The following is an 18,973-nucleotide window of genomic DNA, read 5'->3' as shown; positions in this document are numbered from 1 at the left end:
AAAATAACCCCAACTATACATACAACATGATGGGGCTAATTTAGCTACAACGAGTCAGGAAAAGATCTTGGAGTTATCGTGGATAGTTCTCTGAAGATGTCACGCAGTGTGCAGAGGCGGTCAAAAAAGCAAACAGGATGTTAGGAATCATAAAAAAGGGATAGAGAATAAGACTGAGAATATATTATTGCCCTTATATAAATCCATGGTACGCCCACATCTCGAATACTGTGTACAGATGTGGTCTCCTCACCTCAAAAAAGATATTCTAGCACTAGAAAAGGTTCAGAAAAGAGCAACTAAAATGATTAGGGGTTTAGAGAGGGTCCCATATGAGGAAAGATTAAAGAGGCTAGGACTCTTCAGTTTGTAAAAGAGGAGACTAAGGGGGGACATGATAGAGGTATATAAAATCATGAGTGATGTTGAGAAAGTGGATAAGGAAAAGTTATTTACTTATTCCCATAATACAAGAACTAGGGGTCACCAAATGAAATTAATAGGCAGCAGGTTTAAAACAAATAAAAGGAAGTTCTTCTTCACACAGCGCACAGTCAACTTGTGGAATTCCTTACCTGAGGAGGTTGTGAAGGCTAGGACTATAACAATGTTTAAAAGGGGACTGGATAAATTCATGGTGGCTAAGTCCATAAATGGCTATTAGCCAGGATGGGTAAGAATGGTGTCCCTAGCCTCTGTTCGTCAGAGGATGGAGATGGATGGCAGGAGAGAGATCACTTGATCATTGCCTGTTAGGTTCACTCCCTCAGGGGCACCTGGCATTGGCCACTGTCGGTAGACAGATACTGGGCTAGATGGACCTTTGGTCTGACCCGGTACGGCCTTTCTTATGTTCTTATGTACTCTGATGAAAAAGTGCTGCAAGCTCAAGGTTTATTCAGCAATGGTTTCTTGTCATTTTTTTCTTAGTTTGCATAGGAACTCAGTAGTGTAATTACTATTGATGTTTGTGGCAAGAATTTTGGAGAAGTACATAACTATTCCTTGGAATATCTGTAATTCCTATTTTATTTTGAGTTGCTTATCTTCATTTAGACTAATCCAGTTTAATAGGTTTTTAAACTAATATATTTCCAAATATTTTAGATCTAGTGCTGCTATAGGATATTTTTCTCTTAATTTTTTATTTATTTGTTACAATTAGAACTTTTCTTAGAATATCATGTTCCTCTCCCGTTGTGTACTAAAACTGTAATGACCTTATGATCTTTGTTACTCTTTTTAGTAAATAAAATGGTCTATAAGATTTATATAGTTGGAAATGTTTCTTTGGCTTACCCTTACATGTTGTAGAACACTATGTATTTTAACAGGCCATATTCAGATGATATTTGGTATATTTCTTTATCCTATACAGGGAAGAGAAAGATTTGCTGTAAAGTCTGAATACTCTCGTGCTGTTATTGTAGATACTTATCACAATGTTTTAGGCAAATTCAAAATTGCTTAATTCTATTCTGCCTACCTGTGACAGGGTATACCAGGAATAGGCAACCTTTGGCACGCAGCCCATCAGGCAAATCTGCTGGCAGGCCAGGATGGTTTGTTTACCTCCAGCAACCGCAGGTTAACCAATCGCAGCTCCCACTGGCGGCAGTTCACCATTCCAGGCCAATGGGAGCTGCGGGAAGCAGTGCGGCCCGAGGGATGTGCTGGTCGCTGCTTCCCGTTGCCCCCGTTGGCTTGGAATGGTGAACCGTGGCCAGTGGGAGCTGCGATTGTCCGAACATGCAGACGCTGCCGGTAAACAAACTGTCCCGGCCCACCAACGGATTTCCCTGATGGGCCACATTGCCAAAGGTTGCCAATCCCTGGGATATACAAACCTCACACTGGAGAACGGGGCTAAGGAACAGCTTTGGGCCCAGGTGGCCCTGCCCAGACACACCTGCAAAACTTGCATAAGCTGGAGGCAGGGCTTTAAAAGGGAAGCAGAGCAGTTCAGAGGCAGGGCAGTGGAAGGGAGCAGATGGCTTCTCTGCTACTACCCAGGAGCTCATTGCTTGTTACCTGACAATACAGACTGTGCAAACCCACAAGGAAGAAATGGGATAGAGTGTGCAGGTCAGAGACTTTATTGGAATGGTTTACTCTGGGAAGCTCAAGGAGACAGGGGTAGGAAGTGGTCCAGGGAGAGGGCAGCAGACTCTAAGGGGTCTATGAAAGGTGACTATGAAAATAAAGTTTCAGATGCCAGAAAACGCATTCCATTTTTCTGATCAATCAAAAGTATGTGAATACTCCCACCTACAGGTCAAAATCCGGAAGTTTTGTCATTACCATAGAAGCCCACCATTTAGCGCCCTTTTTCATTCTACTTCAAATGCTGATGCTGTGCCCAGCACGTTCAACATTTATAGTTGAATTCTGTTCAGTCTGTTTTCAGTCTAAGACTTCTATGGTAGGAGTCTGCAGACCACAGGTTGAATTTCCAAAAGTGTCTGCATCTCCTTTTGAAATGTTTTAAGGGTCCACAAATGAAAAAAGGTTGAAAACCACTGGCATAGAATGATTAAGTCTTGAACATTATTGCTTTAGTGACAGCACTGTATTTCCACTGCAGAAAAAAATAGTGTTGTTACTACTGAATTGGTGCTATAAAGTGTGGAAGTTTATTATTTTTTTTCAGTAACAGGTTGTTGTATAGTAGAGATGTGAGAAACTAAGACAAGGTAGCTATAAAAAATAGCTGTTACACACTATTTGATTTTAGCAAGCTTTTGTTGGTTCAATTCTTTTTAAAATTGTGCAAAAGAAATTGCTATCCAGTTTTAACTTTAATTCCCTGTGCAGAAAAAATAATCACAATTCATTATAGATGTGTACATATTTATTGAGAGTCAAAGGGTGGCTGAGCATGACATGCAATTACAAGATAATGTTCTGTTGAAACTGTTCTACAAAAACATGCAGAAGTTACTTCTGGAGGAAAGTACAGCATACTGAGGAGAGACACTTGTGCAATAAATTCAAGAACAAAGAAAACATATGGGCAACCTGATTATCATCACAGGAATTGTTGGCAAACATATTTGCTGTAGAAAAGCACTGGTATTTATATATGAATAAAAACGTTCTTGTATTTTATTGCACATTGAGTAGTAGTTATATAAGTTTTATTAAAATAACTTAGTGTTTGCTGAAAGGTGGAAATGCTAGGGGTCAGGAAAAAAAATCATTTACTAATCTTAACACCACCTTTTAATGAATGAGAAAACTGTAATCCATGAGAGATTTTTGCCAAAACAGGGGGCGGAAGGGTGGAATCTAAACCTTGATTGCTTCAGAGCAGGCTTAATTAGTAAATTGATCGGATTTGAATTAAACAAAACAATAGGCTCATTTTATTCAAGTCTCATTCCAGACCACCACCCCTTTTCCTGTTTTAGGGGAGGGAGCCTTTAATAATGGTCTGTGTAAACTGATGCTCAGGCATTAAGAGATTGGAGACTTGGTGCTTGCGCAAATTAAAGCAGAAGAGAAACGGCAATCAAATAAAAAGCGGCTGCAGAAACAGAATAGAGCTTTTACTGAATATAAGAAAACAATGTCTCTTTTCACCAAAGTCTTGAACAGCAGTTGCAAACAGGCGCTTGAGCCTGAGAAAAGGAGTTGCTTTTTTCGTGTGATTTTTGTCAGCGGGTTTCACCAACTGACCAAACGTTCTAGCAGCCAGACTTTGGAGGTGCAAAATAACACTACAACAGCAGCTGCAGCAGCAGCAGCAGAGGACAAAGAGGAGGAGATGGTGGCAGTTTCAGAGGGGGAAGAGGGACTCTTGAAACCCACTCAACACCACCACTGCAACGTGAAGAGCCTGCAAGAAATGCCTGGACCCAAAACCCTCTCCAACCTAGTTGAGTTCTTCTGGAAGGACGGCTTTGGTCGCATTCATGAAATCCAGGTACAATTTAGTTAAAATAATCATGTTTTGATTTACTCTGGGATGTCCATTGAAAATGAAAATAAATTAGCTGCTTAATTAATGAGTTGATCCAGTTAATCCTGCTTGTCATTACAACATCGTGTTGGTGCTGTTATGATAGAGTTGAGTGTTTGTTTACAGATCCCTGTTCTCCTCATTCAGTGTTTTAAGTGTTTGGCGACTTAAACCCTTGCTTTCTTCTTTCTTTCCATCAGAGAACACTATTTAAAACGTGCTTTTCAGCCATAGACAACAGAGTCTGCAAAAAATGCATTAGAATCTGCTTTAGTGAGAACAGATTTCTGGCTGATTCTTGTGGTGGTGTTTTTTCAAATCTCTATCACCCACAAACCCAGCATCTCGTGGGACTTCCTTTGCATCTTCCTCTTCCTCCCTTTTTCGGGCGATATCTACCCGTCTTTTCAACTTTAATTGGGGTTTTAGTTGGCACGATTGACTTGTTTAACATTACACGTATAGAACTGAAGAAATCCAGCCATAATAATACATGGCAAGGGGTGCTTTTTTTCGCCCTTTGAGGAACGCGAGAGGATTTTACCGAAAACCAACCAACTCCCTTCATTTCCAGGACGAGACAGTGTCAACACCACAAGGCAGAATTTCTGTGACTTTAAATGAAAATTTGAATTGCAACCTCCGAGGCTTGGAGCAGCCTCCACACTGTGCTATGGGTGCGCACATGTCTCTGTGGGCAGAATTTGGCCGTATGCTCGTACAGCACATTGCGGGGCGGTTGTTCCCTCAGCTTTTTTCACCTACATCTCCCCAGAACTCCCTCAGAGAGACCATTTTGTCTCAACTATCCCTCGCTCGCACCCCCTCCCCCCCGCATGCAGACCCTTCACGTATCTGGCCGGTTTGTGTGCGTATGTCCGCGCCGGCTGTGTATTGGCGTGAGGGCTGGCGGGGCTGCCGCTGCTGCGCTGTTTACACAGCCATCCCCCTCAGCAGCGGGCGGGCCATTTGAAACCCTCCCTCCACCCCTTCTGAGCCGGGGGCCTGGCAGCGCGCGCGCCAAAGTTGGAGGTGGAATGGGGGTGGGGTCACCAAGCCAACGGTCGCGGCTCGCGGCTCCCCAACGTTCCAAAGGGGCTCGCGCTGCCCGAAGCGAGCCAATGGCGCGGCTCCCCCACGTCCCCGAGACAGGTCCCCGAGACAGCTGCCCTCCCTCTGGCGCCCCCTGTTGGCAGACAGTGGGGGAACGGACCCCATGTGTGGGATGGGGTGGTTGTGTAGAGGGGAGGGGCTGGCTCCCTTCTAGTGGTGGGGGGAGGAGGCTTCCTTGTAGTGGACAAGAAGTAGGAGCACTGCCAGCAGATGGGGGAAGTGATTATTCCCCTCTGTTCGGCACTGGTGAGGCCACAGCTGGAGTATTGTGCCCAGTTGTGGTCCCCCCACTACAGAAGGGATGTGGACAAATTGGAGAGTCCAGCAGAGGGCAACAAAAATGATCAGGGGGCTGGGGCACCTGACTTACGAGCAGAGGCTCAGGAAACTGGGGTTATATAGTTTGCAAAAGAGAAGAATGAGGGGGGATTTGATAGCAGCCTACAAGTATCTGAAGGGAGGTTCCAAAGAGGATGGAGCTGGCTATTCTCAGTGGTACCAGATGACAGAACAAGGAGCAATGGTCTCAGGTTGCAGTGGGGGAGGTTTAGGTTGGATATTAGGAAACACAATTTCCCTAGGGGGATGGTGAAGCACTGGAATGGGTTCCCTAGGGAGGTGGTGGAATCTCTTCCTTAGAGGTTTTTACGGTCAGGCTTGACAAAGCCCTGGATGGGATGATTTAGTTGGTGTTGGTCCTGCTTTGAGCAGGGGGCTGGACTAGATACCTCCCGATGTCCCTTCCAACCCTGATATTCTATGATTCTTCTAAGAAGGGAGGGGGAGTGAGTGACTCCAGGCTTGGCGGCCCCTTGGCCACAGCTTGCCTGCGTGCTCACTCATGTTGGGCGCACAGTTGCATGCATGCTAAAGCCCCACATCCAGACATGATAAACCACTCTGAGGTGGGCCAAGCAATGACATAGGCTAGGGCAGCTGAGGCACCACATGCTGATGCCAGATACTTAATTTGGGTGGGAGAGGACCAGTGTCTGGAGTGGGCGGCTAAAGGGAAGTCCCAGGGCTCCTACAGTCTGGCCTGTGGGACAAGCAGCCTGGACAATGGGCCATCATCTTGGTCTGTCTGGGTCAGAGAGCAAAGATGGAATGCCTTGTGGGTTGGGACCTGTCATCTCCATGCCCTGCGCCTTCACGTTTGATAGGCCCCAGCCTGCAACGTGCCACTTTGCACAGTCCCCAGGAGCTGCAGGAGAGACGTGCAATAATTAGAGCATGCTGCTGACATAGCCTCTAGAATGTGTTTTTGAAAAGAAGGAGTTCCTCTATCTTTGTTTTTTAAGCAGCCACTCAAGTGTATGTTTCTTTTTCAGGGACAGGACTTAATGGATTTTCATGCCTACTACAAAATTAGGCATTTGTAACACAGGGTATTGACCCTTTAGAGTAATTATTGCTTGAAAAAATACTGTCTGATCAATTGTTTCCTTTTGTTAGATAACATTTGACTTTAGGCATCACATAAGGATGGCCCATTACAATACACTACAGGGTGGGATGTCACTGTAGATAGGTTTTGAATTTTCCTGCAGTAGTTACACCCACCGTAGGAATCCCTGCTGCCCAAAACAACTTAACCTCAGGCTTTTGACCAGAGGATAGCTTTCCATCTGAATTCTGGGCTCTTCAGTGTTGTATCCAGCTTTGCTAGGTCAGGATTCAGAACACTAACCCAGGAACCTATCCTTGCAACAAAGCCCGTTGCCAATTCTGTCCACATATCTATTAAAGGGACACCATCATAGGACCTAATCACATCAGCCACACTATCAGAGGCTCGTTCACCTGCACATCTACCAATGTGATATATGCCATCATGTGCCACCAATGCCCCTCTACCATGTACATAGGCCAAACGGGATAGTCTCTACGCAAAAGAATAAATGGACACAAATCAGACGTCAAGAATTATAACATTCAAAACCAGTCAGAGAACACTTGAACCTCCCTGGTCACTCAATTACAGACCTAAAAGTCACAATTCTTCAACAAAAAACTTCAAAAACAGATTTCAGCGAGAAACTGCAGAACTGAAATTAATTTGCATACTGGAAACCATTAAATTAGGCTTGAATAAGGACTGGGAGTGGATGGGTCATTACACAAATTAAAAACTATTTCCCCAGGCTAATTTTCCCGAGGAAGTGAGCTTTAGCTCACGAAAGCTCATGCTTAAATAAATTTGTTAGTCTTTAAGGTGCCACAAGTACTCCTGTTTTTTTTTTCCCCCTACTGTTACTCACACATTCTTGTCAGCTGTTTGAAATGGGCCATCCTGATTATCACTACAAACTTTTTTTTCTCTTGCAGATAATAGCTCACCTTAATTGATTAATCTCGTTAGAGTTGGTATGGCAACACCCATTTTTTCATGTTCTCTCTCTCTCTCTCTCTCTCTCTCTCTGTGTGTGTGTGTGTGTGATTTATATATATAAAATCTTCCTATTGTATTTTCCACTGTTGGGCTTTAGCCCACGAAAGCTTATGCCCAAATAAATTTGTTAGTCTCTAAGGTACCACAAGTACTCCTTATTCTTTTTGCTGATACAGACTAACACAGCTACCACTCTGAATTCAGAATTTTGTTTCTTTCCTGCTCACTCTTAATTGCTGGGTAGGTGAGAGACCAGCAGTTGAAACTTCCTCTCTTTCTTCCCTGGTTGATCCCTTGTTACACTCTCTTTGGTTTCTCCATCAGCTCCTGCTCTGTGCTCTTGCCACATGAGGAAAGAGGCTGTGTGGGGACTGTAGTGAGGGACCGTATAGAGAAGGGAGAAAAGGTGTGCTGCATCAAGCAGTGGTGGAAGCAACAGTCATATGAGTCCCCTCCTTCCCTTGTGGAGTCAAGACGGTGGGGAGCAGGTGAGCTGAAAGGGGCAAAATCCAGTGGGTCATGAGACAGTCAGAGGAAAGTTATGGAGTTGTTAGACATTGAGGGAAGGGGAACAGAAAGGGATGGAGCAGAAAGAAGGGAAAAACTTGAACTGAGAAACTTCAGAGGAAGAGAGGAGCTCTGCACTCTTCGGAGGAAGAAGAGTGAACTGACACTGAAACCACTGCAGTAGGGAAGGGACTTGTGTGCCCTCTGAAGACACCACCCCTGAAGAAGGCAAAATTAAAAGCATATACTTCATTTTCTATCAAATTTGATTACTGGCTTTACAGTAGCAACTGGGTGGGGAGTGACCAAACTCCTTGCATTATAGGTAGAGGGATCAGATGCACTCTAGCCCATAAGGCCTTGTCTAAACTTAAAAGTTTTGCTTCCTTAACTATGCTGGCATAGTTCAATTCAAGCAGCAGAAACCCTGTTATATAGATGCAATTGTACCATAGTAAAAGTGCTTATACCAGTATAGCTTATTCCAGTTTGGTGGACAAAATATACTAGACTAGCATAAAGGCTCTATACCACTATGGCTGCACCTTTGCTAGGGCTTAACTGTTGGTAAAAAGTCACACCCGTTAACAACATAAGTTGTGCCATAAGTTAAAGCTTTTAAGTGTAGACCAGGTCTAAGAAGCAGCAGCAGAGCTGTGATCTTGGGGATGGAAAAGGAGCAGAGAAGATAAAAAAGGAAGAGAGGGGAGAGGAAGGGGAAGCTGCTGAGAAAACACAAGGTATCAGGATAGAAACGTGAAGGATGGAAGGAAACAAAAATCAGAATGGAGCAGAGGGACTAAAAATTCCCAGAAAGGGAAAGGAAAGGCAAAAAGGGAAAATTCAAACAAGTTGCTGTATTTTAGAGTAAAGATTATACGTTTCTTTCCGTTAAGATCTTAAAAAATAGACTAGAGTTAGACTCCTAAATCTTTAGTGAGGTCAATGGCAGCCGAACTGTAGTCTTCTATTTTTGAATTTCTTGAATGGAGTACTAGCCATTTAAAACAACTGACTTCCCCCTGAAAGAAACAAAGCAAAAAATAATGTGTGTGTGTACGTACAAGACAGACATCTGAGCCACATACAAAAATTAAATTACAACAGGGTTATGCCTACTCTGCAATATATTGCTTTAATTTAGCAACTAAAATATTTATTAGAGCTATGACAATTTTTGAAAATAACAATCAAAGAAACTAGAGTTGGAAAAATCCTAAGTAATACATGCCTATATGCTTCAACACTTTTCACAACCACTAAACAATACAGGATTTTCTCCTTAATCCAATACAATTTGTGGAAGGAAAAACTGCAAAAAAAGGTGTGGGGCAGTATATCTTATGTATTTTTTATTCAGTTTAGAGTCTCACGAAACATTTTACTTTACAAATCATGATGGCCTGTTTGCATACACTCTGTAACTGGATTAATAACACCCTGTTAAATTTAACAACAGAGTGAACATCAGGAATGAATTAATCTGAAACCTCTTGGTAACCATTGCAGCTACTTAAATTATGTTCTTTGAGACACAGAAATGTTCCATATGCAGAAGGGGTGGGGGAGGGGGGGATTTAAGCATTTTTTTACAATGAAGGTTCTGTTCTCAGTAACCTGATTCCAGAATTTAATTGGCCAGAGCAGCAGTGCCTACAGCAACTCTGGGTAAAGGAAAAGAGTTTTGAGTTCAGTGGAGTTGGAGCTGTTGTGTTCCATCCATAGGTTCAGAGAGAAGGAAAACAAAGGTGAGGGGGTAGGGTTTGGACTCTGACAATTCAAATGTTGTGTGTGAAGTACAGCATGACATGAGGGAGTAGGGAAACAAGGTAGGATATTTTTAATAATTGTAACAAGAAACAAAAATGGAATTAATGGGTTTGTGACATAAAATATCAAACAGACCTTTCAGCCATATCTACAATATACCTGTAAAGCACAAAACACCATTTTGTTTATTATTATTATTTTTTTTTTACAAGTAATGTCCCCAGATGAGCTAGAGGCTGTACAGTCACAATGGAAGGCAAGATTCCTGCCCTGAAGAGTTACCTTCTATTTCTATTATTTGTGGAAAGAACACATATTTCATTAGATTTCACTCCTGAAAATTTAGTCCAAATTTGTCTTTATTGAATTCTAGCATATAAATCTCACCATAAAGAGTATAACTGAATGTACCTATGTTATAAGAATGTAGTACAATATGTTAAAGAATGATTAATTTTGTCCAAGGTTATTACAGGCAATTGAACATCTCATCTGTACAATAGTGGAAGATTAAGGGATACTACTCAAATTAAATTTGCTCTCTTGATAGTGGATTTTTTCCAGTTCTGTAAATTGTAAATTTTCTTAATATAAGAACGGCCATGCTGGGTCAGACCAAAGGTCGATCTAGCCACGTATCCTGTCTTCTGACAGTGGCCAATGCCAGATGCCCCAGAAAGAATGAACAGAACAGGTAATCATCAAGTGATCCATCCCGTCTAATGGCTAATGGCCATTGGTGGACCTATTCTCCATGAATTTATCTAATTCTTTTTTGAACCCTGATATAGTCTTGGCCTTCACAAAATCCTCTGGCAAGGAGTTCCACAGATTGACTATGCATTGTGTAGAAGAAATACTTCCTTTTGTTTGTTTTAAACCTGATGCATATTCATTTCATTTGGTGGCCCCTAGTTCTTGTGCTATGAGAAGGAGTAAATAACACTTCCTTATTTATTTTCTCCACACCAGTCATGATTTTATAGACCTTTATCATATCGCCCCTTATGCGTCACTTTTCCAAGCTGAAAAGTCCCAGTCTTATTCATCTCTCCTCATACAGCAGCCGTTCCATACTCCTAATCATTTTTGTTGCCTTTTTCTGAACCTTTTCCAAGTCCAATACTGTATATCTTTTTTGAGATGGGGTGACCACATCTACACGCATTATTCAAGATGTGGGCATACCATGGACATATATAGAGGCAATATGATATTTTCAGTCTTATTATCTATCCCTTTTTTAATGATTCCCAACATTCTGTTCGCTTTTTTGACTGCCGCCACACATTGAGTGGAAGTTTTCAGAGAACTATCCACAATGACTCCAAGATCTCTTTCTTGGGTGGTAACAGCTAATTTAGACCCCATCATTTTATATGTATAGTTGGGATTATGTTTTCCATTGTGCATTACTTTGCATTTATCAACATTGAATTTCATCAGCCATTTTGTTGCCCAGTCACCTGGTTTTGAGAGATCTTTTTTTAGCTGTTCGAAGTCTGCTTGGGACTTAACTATCTTGAGTAGTTTTGTTAGTCTGGTTCTGTAAAAGCAGCAAAGAATCCTGTGGCACCTTATAGACTAACAGACGTTTTGCAGCATGAGCTTTCGTGGGTGAATACCCACTTCTTCAGATGCAATGTCTGTTAGTTTATAAGGTGCCACAGGATTCTTTGCTGCTTTTACAGAACTAGACTAACACGGCTACCCCTCTGATACTTGACACCATGCAAGGCACTGCATTTAGCCGTATGGAGTGGAAATCCATCAACCTCATGAAGAAACTTGCACAAATACAGACACTTGCATCCGAAGAAGTGGGTATTCACCCATGAAAGCTCATGCTGCAAAACGTCTGTTAGGGCTTGGCTACACTTACAAATTTGCAGCGCTGCAGCAGGGTGTGAAAACACACCCTCTGCAGCGCTGCAAATAATGCGCGCCAGCGCGCGCCAGTGTAGTCAGCTCCAGTGCCAGTGCGCTCCGCGCCTCCCTGTCCCCCCGATCCCAGCCCGGAGCGGAGTGGGAGAGCTGGCTGGGCTGGCGCAGCTGGCGCTTACGCGCTTGCGCGCTGCCTCGCTGCGGCGGCGCCGCTGCAAGCTGCGCTGCAAGCGCAAAAGCATAGCCAAAGCCTTAGTCTATAAGGTGCCACAGGATTCTTTGCTGCTTTTTGAGTAGTTTTGTATCATCTGCAAATTTTGCCACCTCACTGTTTACCCCCTTTTTCAGATCATTTATGAATATGTTGAATAGGACTGGGCCCAATACAGACCCCTGGGGACACCACTATTTACCTCTCTCCAGTCTGAAAACTGACCATTTATTCCTATCCTTTGTTTCCTATCTTTTAACCAGTTACCAATCCGTGAGAGAACCTTCATTCTTATCCCATGACTGCTTACTTTGCTTAAGAGCCTTTGGTGAGGGTCCTTGTCAAAGGCTTTCTGAAAATCTAAATACACTATCCTCTAGATCCCCCTTGTCCACATGCTTGTTGACCCCCTCAAAGAATTCTAGTAGATTGGTGAGACATGATTTCCCTTTACAAAAACCATGTTGACTATTCCCCAACAAATTATGTTAATCTATGTGTCTGACAATTTTGTTCTTTATTATAGTTTCAACCAGTTTGCCTGGTGCTGAAGTCAGGCTTACTGGTCTGTAATTGCTGCCGTTTCCTCTGGAGCCCTTTTTTACAATTGGTGTCACATTAGCTATCCTCCAGTCATTTGGTATAGAAGCTGATTTAAATGATAGGTTACAGATGACAGTTAGTAGTCCTGCAATTTCACATTTCAGTTTCTTCAGAACTCTTGGTTCTTCTACACTACCTCTCCTACTAATGGATTTTTATTATCTATATCTACTATCTCCTAAAGTGGTTTTGTGGCTTCACCTTGGCCTACATTTAGTTCCTAATCTGTCCTCAGATATATTCAAAATGAATTCCTGAGAGATGGGTGCTTCATTTCAAGACCATCTCCGAATGAAATTTGTTAATCTTTTTCTATTTGTTGGGAAAGATAGAGCATCGCTCTGTAAAATAATCTCCTAGGAAATCTTTTTGGTATTTTTTTTAATTGTTGAATGTTTCTCAATTCCTCTTTCTTAATTGCCTGCTCTTTGCCTCCAGCTAGTATTCATGGATCACTCAGCAGAGATATTTTACTAGGCAAGTAGAATATCCTCCACCTCTTTTTTTCCACCACGTGACAATGTACGTCTTTTTTGAGATGTTTGTCATAATAAATCTACTCTAAAATTTGGAGATTTCAATGCAGCGCTGTTGTGCTGGCAGCCCCTAATGGCAAGACCATTAAGTAGACTTTGTAAAGAATAAAAAACGCACTAATTGGTTCATTTATTGGAGAGGGACAAGTGAGCCTTTTTAAAATAAAAAAAATACAAATTTACTTCATGATTATGCTTCTGACCTCCCTTTACTTCCATCCTTTGTTTTGATCTTTTCAGGGCTGATCTTTCATATTATATATATATATATACATATATATATATATATATAATGGAGCACTGCACAACAGGTTGATGTGGGGAAGAAAATGTTGTGTCACTCTTTTGGACATGAGCTTCACATTTCCCTACTCCACAAGTCCTTTCACCTCTTCAATATTCAGTGTAGCTAGCCCTTTGTGTGTGTGGAGGTCTGGGGGTCTTTCCAGCCTCAAAGATCCTGCACAGCAGTGACCTCCCCTTCTGGTCATAGTGAGTATTTCAAGAGTGATGATGCTTTCTAGTAACACTTCCAGCTATTGCTTGATTGAAGAGCTTGGGACCTAGATCTGGATCCAACAGATGACTACTCACTGTTCTGCCACTATATCATCAGGCTGGTCTTCAACTCTTGTCTTTCAAGTAATGAAGTATCTTTGAAGATGGCTGATATTCAGAACTATGGTTTGCTCCTGAAAAACTTATTCTGTTTCTAAACTGCTACCACTGCAAACTCTCCCCTCAGTAGACCAGGTGGCATTTTATGTCAATGCAAATTGATATGTTCTATGACAAAAGTATCCGTTTCTTTTGCCTTTATTTTTTTTTTCATAATGTTTTTCTTCTCTGATTTGTTGATGTTGCAGCAAAAACACACCCAGGAGTATGGAAAGATCTTCAAGTCTCACTTTGGTCCACAGTTTGTAGTGTCTATTGCAGATCGAGACATGGTTGCCCAGGTGCTCCGGGCGGAAGGTAGAACTCCACAAAGAGCTAACATGGAATCCTGGCAAGAGTACAGGGATTTAAGAGGGAGAGCTACAGGACTTATTTCTGCGTAAGTATAGTCACTTTTTTCCCTTCTTAATTTGTATTATCAAAGCATTGTTAATCTTCTGAAGTACCATATAAATCAGCCTGGTGTTTTTTTCATTTAGCATATGATTGGTTCAAGAAGAGTTATCTGCCTCTGAAAGCTTGCATGTAACATGCTTGTGTGTGGGAGGGTGTATAAGGGTAATTGTGCTAGTGAAGCATTCACAGTAATCAATGATGTAATGTGTTTATGCAAAAGGGAACCAATCTTTTTGTGAGTCATGGCCATTCTCTTACTTTGATGAGATAAAATTGCAGTAGCAAAAGGCTTTATATTGTGAAAGCCTGATAATGCATTTAACACTCACATTACACCAAAATCTCAAGGTTAAAATATAGGCCAGAGTCAAAATAATGGCTCCTTGTTGATACACCTCTACCCCAATATAACGCGACCCGATATAACACGAATTTGGATATAATGCGGTAAAGCAGTGCTCCGGGGGAGGGAGGGGCTGCGCACTCCGGTGGATCAAAGCAAGTTAGATATAACATGGTTTCACCTATAACACAGTAAGATTTTTTGGCTCCCGAGGACAGCGTTATATCGAGGTAGAGGTGTATATAAGAATTGGAAAAGGTAAAGAGAAGGGCAACAAAAATGCCTGGAATATAGAACAGCTTCCATACGAGGAGAGATTTAAAAAGACTGGGACTGTTCAGCTTAGAAAAGAGCTGAGTAAGGGCTGGGGGGATATGATAGAGGTCTATAAAATTGTGACTGATGGGGAGAAACTGAATAGGGAAGTGTTTTTTACCCCTTCATGTAACACAAGAATGGAAGTCACCCAATGAAATTAATAGGCAGTAACTTGAAAACAAAAGGAAGTACTTCTTCACATAATGCACAGTCAACCTGCAGAATTCATTGCCAGGGAATGTTGTGAAGTCTAAAAGCATAACTCTGTTCCATAAAGAATTAGATAAGATTATGAAGGTAGGTCCATCAAAGGCTATTACCCAAGACGGTCAGGGACACAGCCCCCATGATCCAGTTGTCCCTAAACCTCTGCCAGAAGCTGAGACTGGATGTCAGGGGTTGGATCACTCAATAATTACCTTGTTCTGTTCATTCCCTCTGAAGCATTTGGTAATGGCCACTGTCGGAAGACATGATACTGGGCTAGATGGGCCATTGGTCTGGCCCAGTATGGCCGTTCTTATGTTCTTACTTTGTTTTCCTAAACAGTGGGTGCATAATGTAAGATTTGGAAGGTGCCACTTAATTATTATTATTATTTATTATTTATTTCCATTATCATAGCACGTCAGAGTCCCAGTCATGGAACAGCACCTCATTATGCTAGGCGCTGTGCAAACACAAAACAAAAAGACAGTCCCTACCCCAAAAGAGCTGACAATCTAACTATAAGACAAGAGATAGATACAGACAAATGAAGGAGTACAAGGAAACAATGAGATAATATGGTCAGCATGGTAAGTAGGCTGTGGTCTCAGCACACCAGCAGCCTAACTGTTGTAAATGTCTTTGTAGACCTTACAGGAAAGTAGAGTTTTAAGGAGGGTTTGAAAGGAGGATAACAAATTAGTTTTGTAGATGTCTATAGGGAGCTTATCCCAGGTATGAGGGGCAGCATGAAGATTGAAAATTTAGCAAATAGGCAACAGAAGCTGCCCTCAATGGCCAGTTGGAGGTGGGAGTCAACCTTTCGATGCTGAATGAGAGAAAATAGGTAGGATGATGATAGGTCATGAAGGGCCTCGAAAGTGAAGATAAACAGCTAATGTTTGATATGATAAAGAAGAGGGAGCCAGTGAAGGGCTTTCCAGAGAGGAATGACATAGTCAAAGCAACAGGCTTGGAAAATGATCTTTGCAGAATTCTGAATGAATATAAAGGGGGCAAAATTGCATATATCAGGGCCAGAAGAAACAATATTACAGTAATGGAGATGTGAGATGAGAGTTGGAACAAAAGTCTTAGCTGTGTGGATGGCTAGGAGGCTGTATTTTAAAGATGTTATGCAGAAAGAATTTGCAAGACTTAGACATAACCTGAATGTGAGGACCTAGAAAGAGGTCTCAGTTGAAGATGATACCCAGGTTATGGGCCAGAGTGATAGATAGAATGATGGTGTTAGTCCACTGTGATTGGAAAAAGGAAGTAGTGTGGAAAGGTTTTTTTTTGCAGGGGGGTGGGGGGAGATTAAGAGCTTTATTTTAGCCATGTTGAATTTGAGCTGACAGCTAGACATTCATAAGGAGATTTCAGAGAGACAGGCTGAGATTTTAATTTGAACAGAGACAGGTTTGGACTAGAGAGATAGATCTGTGAATCATCAGCATAGTTGGATGTGTGTTTGTGGATGAGATTATCCGGAGATAAGATGTAGAGGGAGATGAGGAGGAGACCAGAACTCTGTGGAACCCTCACAGAAAACTGGAAGGGGGATGATCAGGAGCCTCCGAAGGACATGCTGAAGGAATGATTAGAGAGGTAGGAGGAGAATTGGGAGCGGACAGAGTCACAGAAGCCAAGGGAGGATAAAACTTCAAGAAAAAAAACATAGTCATCTGTATCAAAGGCAGCTGACAAGTCAAGGAGAATGAGGATGGAGTACTGGTTCTGAGATCTGGCTAAAAAAAGAGATCATTAGAGACTTTGGTGAGAGTGGTTTCAGTTGAGTGTACGGGGTGGAAGCCAGACTGAAGAGGGTCTAGGATGGAATTAGAGAAGAGGAACTCCAGACAACGATTGTAGATAGTGTGTTCAGTGAGTTTGGAGATGAAATGGAGACGGGAGATGGGGCAGTAGTTGCAGAGGCAAGTGGGGTCACGGGTTGTTGGGTTTTTTTGTTTTTTTTTTAAGATATGAGAGACTACAATATGTTTGTATTGTGAAGGCAAAGCGATGGAGGATAGTGAGCAGTTACGGAGATGAGTCAGGTAGGGAATGAAAGTGGGCACAAGGGAGATCAGGAGATGGGATAGGATGATGTCACTGGGGCAAGTGGAGGGATTGGATGAGGAGATCAGAAAAGAATTTGTGCATCTGTGACGAGAGAGGAGGAGGAGAGTTGTTGCAGGAGGAAAGGAAGGCAAGTTGAGGAGTCGGGGAAGGTCACATCATATTTTATCTTTTTTTTTTCCTGATAGAAATCAGCAAGATATTCTGCAAAGAGAGAAGTGGAGGTAGGAAGATGAGAGAGTTTGAGGAATGAGTAAAGGTGGTGAAAAGACAACTGGGATTGCGGGTGGCCCTTTCAATGGGAAAGGGGAGCCAAAGAATCAAGGGTGGAGGAGAGAGAGGAATGGAGTGAATCAACAACCATATCAATGGAGGAAAGGGAAGAAAGAGTAGATGAGAAGTCATCAATGCTGGTTGACTGGAAGTCATGGAAAGGCCAAATGACAGTGCATGCAACCTTTTTCTTGCTGAGGGCCCCCTCAGCATGCTATAAAAACTCCAGGGCCCAGCGGGGGACCCTTGGGCATAGGCATAGTTTGACTTCTATTTTGGGGCGGGAAGGGGGCAAGGGCTGGCAGAGCTCAGGCAAGCTCCGCACAGGGGGAGCGCCACCTCCACCTCGTGACTCACCTCAGCAGGTCACCCAGTCTGTCTGGGTTGTGGGGGGCCACAACCAAAAAATATAAGTCAAAGCGGGGACTCAGCTCAAAAAGTTTGAAAACCGCTCAGGGTGCAGGCAGGGGTAGCTAGGGGCTGTGTGTGGGCAGGGAGCTAGCTCAGGTTGCAGGGAGGAGAGCTAGGAGTTGTATGCCAGGAGGGCTCCTCCTGCAGTGCCTGCTCCCCAAGGGCTCTGCGAGCCCCAAAACTGGGTCCCCCCACCCAGGTGGTTCTTACCGGCTGCATGTGCAGTCAGAAGGAGCTGAGGAGCAGCTGCAACCCCAGGCTCCAGCAGCAGACGGGAATGCCACAGCTGCTTCTGGGGGAATGTGGGGTGGGTGTGACGGACACTTCAGTCCCACAGGAGGGCGCAGTTTCAGTTTCAGCCCCATGGGGGGCGCTGGGATTTGGGGCACCAGATTACAGCCATGGGGCCCTGCGGCCCCACGGAAAGGGCTCGCAGACCCGTGGGGGGCCGCAGACCCCTGGTTGAGAAGCGCTGTTATACACATTACAGACGTTATACAGACACATTGTAGTATCTGAGATGGCATGAGCCTGTTCAGCTCACATACTCAGTGGTTCTCAACCTTTCCAGACTACTGTACCCTTTTCAGGAGTCTGATTTGTCTTGTGTACTTCGTTTCTCCTCACTTCAAAACAACTTGCTTAAAAAATCAGACATAAAAATACAAAAGTGTCACTGCACACTATTATTGAAAAATTACAGACTTTCTCATTTTTACCATATAATTATAAAATAAATCAATTGGAATATAAATACTGTACTTACATTTCTGTGTATAGTATATAGAACAGTATAAACAAGTCATTGTCTGTATGAAATTGTACTTTGTACTGACTTTACTAGTGCTTTTTATGTAGCCTGTTGTAAAACTAGGCAAATATCTAGATGAATTGATGTACTCCTTGAAAGATGTCTGCATATTCCTGGTTGAGAACCACTGTTCTAAATTATGTAATTCTTAATGTATTAATGGTCTGTCTTGAACTTCTCATACTATAGGTTGTTAGATCTCAAAAAGTACCATTTCTCACGGAAAGTAAACTTTTCTGTCAGAAAACTTCCCCTAGATTTGGAATAAACATAACCGGGCTTGATATGCCAATAACAGGATTTGGTATATTAAATCAGACCAGTGGTCCATGAAATCTGGTTATGCTGGATGTTTTGGGGAGAAAATCACCAAATCTGTATAAAAGAAAACAAATTAGCAAAGATAAATATATATTTAAAATTTAATTTTAATGAGAATATGTGTGATACTTTTGCAAACCAGAATCTCTGTTTTGT

At 42.5% G+C, this 18,973-nt stretch overlaps 1 protein-coding gene across 10 annotated transcripts in view; it reads left to right on the top strand.

Annotated features, from left to right (window-relative positions):
• Nucleotides 1–3,421: 3,421 nt before the first annotated feature.
• Nucleotides 3,422–18,973, top strand: part of LOC120375086 (cytochrome P450 27C1) — a 40,649-nt gene continuing 25,097 nt past the window's right edge. Inside the window, exons 1-4 of one of the 10 annotated variants that reach the window (XM_039495744.1) lie at nt 10,065–10,150; nt 13,844–14,034; nt 15,337–15,509; nt 17,190–17,225. Coding sequence is in view for 8 of the 10 variants with exons in the window: in XM_039495736.1 (XP_039351670.1) it covers nt 3,569–3,925; nt 13,844–14,034 (548 nt within the window). In the remaining 2 variants the exon portion in view is untranslated. Of the gene's footprint in view, nt 3,926–5,802; nt 6,463–7,597; nt 7,955–9,033; nt 9,722–9,760; nt 9,803–10,064; nt 10,151–10,230; nt 10,438–13,843; nt 14,035–15,336; nt 15,510–17,189; nt 17,226–18,973 lie in introns of those variants that run through there. The other 9 variants (XM_039495745.1, XM_039495736.1, XM_039495737.1 and 6 more) reach the window with 9 other exon arrangements.

The sequence above is a fragment of the Mauremys reevesii genome, linkage group 11 (assembly GCF_016161935.1).
Source record: "Mauremys reevesii isolate NIE-2019 linkage group 11, ASM1616193v1, whole genome shotgun sequence".
In the NCBI taxonomy this organism is placed as follows: domain Eukaryota; kingdom Metazoa; phylum Chordata; order Testudines; family Geoemydidae; genus Mauremys; species Mauremys reevesii.
This window is presented reverse-complemented; position numbering and strand designations above follow the sequence as displayed.